This window comes from Schistosoma haematobium, chromosome 1 (assembly GCF_000699445.3).
Source record: "Schistosoma haematobium chromosome 1, whole genome shotgun sequence".
Classification (NCBI taxonomy): domain Eukaryota; kingdom Metazoa; phylum Platyhelminthes; class Trematoda; order Strigeidida; family Schistosomatidae; genus Schistosoma; species Schistosoma haematobium.
The window spans coordinates 75,491,501-75,500,481 of NC_067196.1; the positions used below are offsets into that span (position 1 = coordinate 75,491,501).

Sequence of the window (8,981 nt, forward strand, 5' to 3'; positions counted from 1 at the left end):
TCATCAGTTGAGATGGATGGGACACGTGTTACGTATGCCCAACGACCGACTGCCTCGACGTGCTATGTTCAGTGGTATAGGAGTAGGTTGGAAGAAAGCTAGGGGCGGCCAAACCAAAACATGGCACAAGTCCATGAAGTCACTGACAAGTGGAGTGAGTCATGTTGGTAGGTGTAGACTACCTGGTTGGGGACCGCGAGATGATAGCAACCGATGGTTAGAGACCCTGAATGACATGGCTCAAAATCGTTTGCAATGGCGCAGGTGCATCCACTCTTTGTGTTCTCCCAAATTCTAATCTTCTGAATTCTTCATGTCCCTTTTTTCCTCTTTCCAAATTTATTTCACTGGATTATACTCTTTAAATAACATCTCCAAACCCTAATCTTCCCGATTACTGCTTATACTCTTATTACCTCTACCACTATGGGATTTGAATCGACAACTGCATCTCTGTGCTAATGTGGTGTGGCAACTCGAACTGATGTACGTACGTACGAAGTTCTACGTTGTTACTGACTGACTGACTGACTGACTGACTGACTGACTGACTGACTGACTGACTGACTTACATCTACACAACTAAAACGACTACGGAGGATGAAAGAAAGAATGTACAAGGAGAAGAACTCGAATGAAGTTCGTAAGCTAAATGGACTGATAAACCTAGAGATTAGACGTCTCAACTGTATGTTTACTCAAAAACTCTTGTCTTGCAAAAACTCTCCAAGTATGTGGAGACTCTTTAAAGAACTTACAGGTGACAGACAGTTTAGAAGCGATAGCCAGATGAATGTTTGTGGCTTAAATAAGTCTTTTGTACGTCAGTCATCTGATGTGATGCTCCCTCTATCTACGGGTTTAAATAATAGCTGTGTTTCTACTTTCACTGAGACTGATGTACGAAGATGTCTCCAGTCGCTTAATTCATCTCGATGTTTGGGACCTGATGGTATCCCAAACATCCTTCTTAAAAAGTGTGCTGACGTCCTATGTTATCCGTTCACAGCTATCTTTAACAGATCCTTCTCATTTAATCTCATACCAAAAATGTGGAGAAAGATGAAGATAATTCCTGTACCCAAGAAAGCATCTGGTGATAAGAATGTAAAATTTAGACCTATTGCAATAACTTCACCCTTCCTCAAAACAATGGAAAAATTATTAATACTTCCACTTCAGCCTGCGATAAAAGAGCATACTGATCCATATCAGTTTGCTTACAGACGCAAAAGAAGCACTTTAGATGCTGTTGCTGATAATGGTTATAATAATATATAACAGTGAGTTAAGAACATTCATTTATGAAATGGTATGTAGACAAAGTTAAAAATGAACAACAGGTAAAATCAGAATACAATGTGCCTTATCATTGCTAGTGGAATTGATATACACTTGGCAGCTCATATATCTTAGCTATTTTGTCTTAGTTATCAACAAGTGGTACCTGAGAAAACTAAACGGTAGGGAAAAAACCCACTTAACCAGCATTTTAATAAAACGTTGTTTGAGGATTTGACCGCGCATGAAGTACCATAGACGGTTTGAAAATACAGAACTCGTGGTAAATAAATACAGGTTACCTGGAAATTCTATAAGTGTACATTTTAATATTGGTTAATTTGTTCAAAAACTTGTTTAAGAAATAAAACTTTTAAAAGATGCCACAATTGATGTTGTCTGAACAAGTACAATAATTCTGTGAAGGTAAATCGCTAGCTAAATAATAATTATTTTGAGTCTCCGGACTCAAAACAATAAACGTATAGTAAACGTTTACGGGCAAATGAATGAAATTATTTTAGTGAGATTCAACAAAGTCACTTTTTGAGCCATTTCTGCTGTTTTCAATTTAACTCAAGTGAAGCGAAAACCATCTAATTATCCCGCAAAATGCCCTGGTATGGCCGATGTTGGAGAGTCCATTCACTCTCTCGAAATGCTCTCACATGACCACGCATATACAGCCACTTCCAGAGAAGTGACGGGTGTTGCTTAGTAAATTGAAAGGACGAAAAGAGAACGTCCGGTGCCTTAACCGGGTTGATGGACACGGAGGGTTCACCTAGGGGAGTTAGAAAACACTCATTCCAAACCAGTGGTGTATATGGGCTCCAGGATACTGAGGGAACAAATGGTGTATCAACCTATTGGTCACCGGCTACTATGGGACCACACCTAACGTTGCTTCACTGCCCTGTAGACTAGACCTTTAGATCAAAGGCTCCGGGTGCAGCCCCCTAAGAAAACCACCTGCTTCGGTTTGGGCACCCGGGCAGTATCACAGCCTTTACACAAGTCAATGATAACCATTACTGGCCTCACTTTTATTGTGTGGCGCATATGTATTTGGTGCCCCTTTGTACCAATGTTTGTGTTCAAATAAATAAATAAATAAATAAATAAATAGAGATTTGGTATGCGCACTTTTTTATTTATCTACAAGATCAGTCAAATGCATTATGAACAAATTTGACACGGCTTTTATCCACAAGTTATAAATGTAATTGAATTTAAAATGTAAATAATAAAAGCAAATATCAAAAACCCAGGCGAAAAATAACTTTGATTTACCTCATAACCGTATTGAACAGATAACTTGGCATGAGGAACAGAAGCATATGCACGAGATACCGAGGTATGAAACGATCTACTGTGCTGTGTTTCAGGTGTTGGATTGGTTACTGTCATGATAGTTGTGCTGGAACCGAAATAGAAAATGATGAAAAAACTGTGGATAAGGCAAAACAAAAGTATTTGGTCATAGCAGCGACACTAGTCGGAATGACTATTACAGTAACGTATCATTTCAATAATAACACGATTTCACCTCAGTCAAGAATGACTAAATTATAAGATAGTGCTAAATAACTATGATCAATGCACTGATGTGAAAGACAGGAATCTAATGCAATAGCTGGATTTTAATTAATGGGTATATGGAATTCATTTCAACTAAAAATGTTTGTTGTTCTTGCCCTACAAACTAAACGAATATCTTTTACGAGCTATTTTACCCATTCTATAATCGTCTACGTAGAGGCTTTGTATCGTAAATATGACTTACCCAAGTAATTCCCAATTAGCCGCAGTTTACGTCACTGCATATTGATTAACAAACAATCGTAACTATGAATGAACCAGCTTTATGCAAACCAATGCAGTTCATTTCCGATTCTTACGGTTTAAGAATCAGTCGATAAAAAACAAGCCGTGACGTGAAAAGTGGTCCTTAAACTACATATACGTAATCCAGAAAATAAACAGACAGATGACATAAAGCAGCCATATACGGACTCTAGTAACCGGTCAATGGTTACAGTACGGCAAATAATGCTTAACTCCTCAAATGAAATATGTAAATTGTCATAGGTTGAAATATCATGAGATTACTTAGGTTTAACAAGCGTTGATCCACAACGACTGTATGAAGGCTGATATTACCTCGTGAATGTAAAACTACGATATAGACAATGTAATAAAACAGGCATGTACATCCTTGTGCAAGAATATGTACCAGGTATTTTGTATAGGTTTATGATAACATTTCACCACCCAAAAGTATATAAATAGGTGGGTTCGCTACCCAATTATAAGAAGTTAAATACACAGCTAAATCCAACCAGCCAGATTATAATAGACGGATTGAACTTACTGTACAGCATTGCTGATCTTGAAGTAGAAAATAAATTATCACTGACGAAAATAAGGGAAATTGTTGGTTAAATTAATTTCTACATGAATCTGATGACTATAGGAGTAAGTCTTGATTGTTGATAAGAATTAAACAGGAAAATTATTTACTCTACAAGCTAGATAGCGAGCTTTGTTTCGAAATAACACAACTGCTAAAAAACTTGGTAAATGTTGCAAAATGAAGTTCTTACATTAAAATAAACCTACCACGATAACGAGGTATTGCATGCTGATGAGTTGGGATTCGACACTTCAGCAGGAAATATACCACGGTCCGAAATAGATTCAACACTTTTCTTGGACTCCGGATTGTTAGTGTCAAGAAAAGCAGTCTGTATATGATAGTCTATGGGCAGTTGTGTCTCATAACCAGAAAGACTACTACTTCGCGTAGAGCCACCAGTATCCAAAACATCCCGAAAAGGTTTCCGGTCATCTTGTAACGGTTTATCCTTCACATCAGATGAATTATTCACCAAGATTCCTTCCAATGTTTTGGAGTCGTTTGCAGAACATTGACTACGGTTAGAATGCCTTGAATGCGAAACGTGCTTAAACAAACTCCTCAGTCCTAGTAAATTCACAATTTTAAAAATGAAAACTTAAAGTAATAGCAAACGTTGACACTACGAATCGAAGGATGACACTATAAAAAGTAAACGAACTTATCGTCCTTGAAGTTATTCGGTAAGAAATAGGGTATTATCCTAATGAACAACAGAAAACGTTTAGAAAAGCACATATAGTTGAGGTTGGACTATAATGATGAACCTCGGCTAGCAAACCACCGAAATATTACTCTAGACACAAAGAGAAGATAGTAATCACGTGCTAAGGACTGATTATATTTAGTCAAACATGGAAATTGTAGATTTATTCCCCTAAGAATACTGAGTTCAATGATGTAGAAAGGGTTGAATAAAAGATCTAACCTTTTTTTTTCGACGACTTTCCTTTCTCTTCACATGTTTCGACAGGATCTGAGAGATTGTTCGAACTAGGATTGTTTCCACTGGCCAGCTTTAGAAGCGTAGAAGTTAGATGTAGCGCGCATGTTATGTTCAAAGTCCAACAAAGAAGTATTACTACAAGTCTGATGAACACTTCTGCACTATAGTCGATTAATTATTCTAAGAAAATCCTAGTTTCAGTACGTCATGCCTTAATGGTGGCCTAATGAGGGAACTTTTTCACAACGCATACTAGAAGAATATAGACGCTTGTGCAGAAAAGTAGATAAACCCCGAAAAAATAAATTGTTCCGTAAGTCTTCAATATTTGATAATGACTTCGTTAGTTTTACTGGACACACTTAGCTGAAGGCGTTCAGTCACTCAGGCTCACTTCTAAAGATGCCACAAGTATTCGGAGTTTGACTGCTCCTAAACCAGTAACGTCTTTTATAATCGAAATGTCAAATCAAATGTCAGAAGCAAAGTGACTCGGAGATATATTTGACAGAATATCGATAAGCGACTAATATAAGCTGATTAGCAATGTTTTATGAGATGCCTAGCACGTCGTTGTAGGGTCAGTGAAATTTCACTGAGCCCTAGTCGAATCATCCGACAGTTGATCACTTACTATCGAACCGATCATCGATCCCTGTCAAGGCCAAGGATGACCAACGCGCATCAGTTAATCGTACGCCATGGAGTAAATTGTTTGTCTGTCACTTCGAGTAATGTGGTGTTTTTGGTTAAGTCGTTGTAAAACCAGATACTTTTGACATTTTTATAGTTATCAATCGGGTGTACAAATCCACATACAATTGAGTGAATTTTCAACTGAGATCTTAAAACTTCCTAGTTAATAAATCTTCACTTATATCAGTAATGGTGTTTTTACTTTGCGTCGCATGAACTGATATGGTTCCTCGTTATTTAAGTATGAGTAATAAGCGACGCGGACAGAACACTATGATACGTTGTAAAACTTTCTTTGAAAAAGGTTAGTGTTTAGAGAATCGCATAGCTCCAATCCACTTTTTATTGTTAACTGGCACTAACTGAATAAATATAAATTGTGTGACTGAAGGTTTACTTCTATTTCTATGATTTCATTTATTACTTCACTGAAGCGAACACATTTGAATGTGAAGAGGATTTGGAACAGAACCTTTAGTGACACTTGAAGAATCGACTACTAATATAAAACTCGATTTTAATCTACTGGTTCACTTTTCTAGCCGCAAGTCTAGCAGATTTTATAGAGATGAGTACATGCTTGAAGATAGCACAGGTATTCAGTGTTTGACAACGCTTTAATCAGTAACACCTTCTAGGATAACTCGTACCCATCAAGAGAAACCAAAAGACAAAATCGAGGAGATCGGAAGATATGTTTGATGTGATATCAATTGTAAAATCCAAACTTCGGTTTGGATGTTGAAGAATAGCCGACCGGGGACTTTAGACACGCGCCCTTTCCCGTCGAAATCAAAACAAGTAATCGGGTAAGTAGCGGTTCTATAATTCGTCATAAATTTAAATGTAAATCGTTACCTAAACAAATATTACCACCCGGCTATTCAACCAATAATTGTTCAATCAATCAAATCTAAATTACAATAAATAAAGAAGTTGATAGAAGATGAGGGAAAATTACCAGTCAAAACAAACGAACGTTATTCTATCCTGACTGGATAGAACACACACAAAAGGAGCAAGTCAATATGGCTACCGCCAAGAACAAGTGTCAAGTAAAACAACACAGATGAAGTTCAGGAAGAAACACAAACTTAGTGAATGCGTAAGAAAACAAAAACCATAATAAAAAATACAAGTATTAACAATTCAAATGTAATCAAAATACAACAATGTACAACTAAGGGGATCAATAGGAACAAAGTACAAGTATATACATGGAGGGATTTTCACCAACACACAAAACCTTCGAAATGGATCTTACACCGGCCCCCAAAATCCCTCCATACCACACAAGCTACCTTGATGCCTACGGTCATGGTTCATTATATAACATATTACACTATAGGAACGAGTAGGACCTACAACAGTACGCCTACTCGACCTAACTACATTAATAACAACAAAGACTACTCCAAAGCTTCAAGGAGACCTGCTTCACCTGTTCTCAGGTGATCAACAATAACAGTCGTGATATAGACCTAATCACTCTTCCCCAAACTCCACCCATGCTGTTGGATGAGGGCCTCGCTGACAATTCAATGTTTATCTTCTGATTCGACTGCTGCACAAACTTGCTTAACTCAGAAACTGTCCCCACGAAGCTTGACGCACTGTCACTGTAAATCTCTGGAGGTTTCCTTCTTCTTCCAATAAAACGTAATAGAGCCATTAAAAATGAATCAGTAATCAAACTACACATCATTTCAATATGTACTGCCCATGTTTGCAAACAAGTAAACACATATCCATACCCTTGTTCTAATGATCTTCCTATGTGTCCTTGTTCTTTATGACAATGTCTAATTATCATTTCCGTCACTAAGTGTCGACTGGGTAAAATTACTGGATATTTAAAAGCATTTGGGAAATCTGAGTATCTTAGTCGACCTCCAACGCAGAGTAACCCATCAAGCATTATCAACGATAAACCTTTCAGATCACCATGGCTTACTACTTTACTGCTGTTTTTAAATTCACTAAGTAATTCTCCATACACTTCTCTCTGAACCATCAATAAAATCTTACGCTTGGCAATCTCAAGCTCTTTGACCTTTAAACATCCTAGATGAACGGATCCTTCACAACTCGGTAAACGAAGTACCATCAGGAATTCGATGAACCTTCTAAACCAGGTTACAACTCTGACTAATTTCAACCACTCGGAATAATAAGAGAGAACAGGTGTCTTGTTGTACGTTATACTACTCAAGTTAACCACAGCAGTTTTTCTAAACTCAATATCGTCAAGAGTAGGTTCCAGACAGTCAGTGATTGTCATATAAAATTCGCCATGCAATAAAGTAGGACATTTGAACCAAGATTCAAGATCGGTCATTTTTTGTATACTTCCTCTACATAATAATTCACTTATATGCTTAACGAAACTCTTTGCTTGATCACAATTGGGAATGGATATCAAGCAATCATCAACATAGAAATTATTCTTGACATCATCTACAACATAACCATCATAACCGTCAGAGAATATTTGGGCCGTCTTATTCAGGGCAAAGTTCACGCAAAATGGCGATGATGTGGCATCAAATGGATGGGATGTCATTTGAAACTCGGATGGTTCCCTCGACATGTCTCCCTCCTGCCACCACAGAAATCTTGAAGCTCCTCGATCAGACTCAGTGACCTTCACTTGCATGAACATTTCTCCAACATCTGCAGGGATTGCAACTGCCTCCTTGCGAAAACTTATTAATATACACCTTAACTCAGCGGTGGTATCGGGTTCTTGATAAATCATATCATTTGGGGGAACCCCTGCAAACTGGGCGGCACAATCAAGGACCACTCTAAGATCTGGTTTTTTCATGTTTAATACTGCATGATGAGGTAAATACCATCGAGGGCGATAATAAGACTGCAGATATATTTCAAAGACCCTCTCCGCATAAGTCTTAGTAAGATCACTTTCAGTACTTTTGATATACTTGATGCGCAGACTGACATCCTTCGACAACATGCCCTTCAAACTTTGTAATCTACGGTTTGCTACTTCATAATTATCCACTTTCATATCTCGATTCTTTTTCCACGGTATAGAAACTACAAAATGACCGTTGTCGAAGCGCGTGCCACCTTCCACAATCTTTATAGCCTCCTTATCTTCTAGTGATATTGATTTATCATTTGAATAAACATCAGAAAACTCTACATCTTAAAGTTTCCGTATTTCGTTCTCCAAAGTCTGTAATTTACTGGTATGATTAACAACTCTTTTCCTATATTCCGAATACGACGCAGGTCCGAAAACCGTCCACCCCAGCAACGTTTTCACAGCGTACGGGTTCTTCCTTCCACCCAACCGTTGGTCTAACATCCAATGTGCTTCTGGTACGTCGCAACCAATCAACAGTAAAACTTCTTCAGAATCTAGGCTATCTATTGGCACATCACTTAAATGCGGCCACTTAACTAGGTTGTTCATTGCTGACTTTGTTGTCTTATGACCTGGTATACCTGCCACAATCAGAGCTCCTTCAATCGTAACATGTTCAGATCGATCTAAAGAATATACCTCAAAAGGCGCACTCGTGACCTTCATTGTTCTATTACCGCCCACAGTCTCAACTACCACTGATGCTTCGTCTTCGCTCAGCCCGAGAGACCTCAAACAGTTTGATT

The 8,981-nt window shown here is 38.0% G+C and overlaps 1 protein-coding gene across 1 annotated transcript in view; it reads right to left on the bottom strand.

Moving 5' to 3' along the window:
• Nucleotides 1-4,761, bottom strand: part of MS3_00010220 (uncharacterized protein) — a gene marked incomplete at its 5' end in the record, with an annotated part of 48,154 nt that extends 43,393 nt beyond the window's left edge. Inside the window, 3 exons of the mRNA XM_051218580.1 lie at nucleotides 2,575-2,701; nucleotides 3,904-4,267; nucleotides 4,629-4,761. Coding sequence (XP_051075152.1) covers nucleotides 2,575-2,701; nucleotides 3,904-4,267; nucleotides 4,629-4,761 — 624 coding nt within the window. The remainder of the gene's footprint in view (nucleotides 1-2,574; nucleotides 2,702-3,903; nucleotides 4,268-4,628) is intronic.
• Between the last annotated feature and the right edge of the window lie 4,220 nt (nucleotides 4,762-8,981).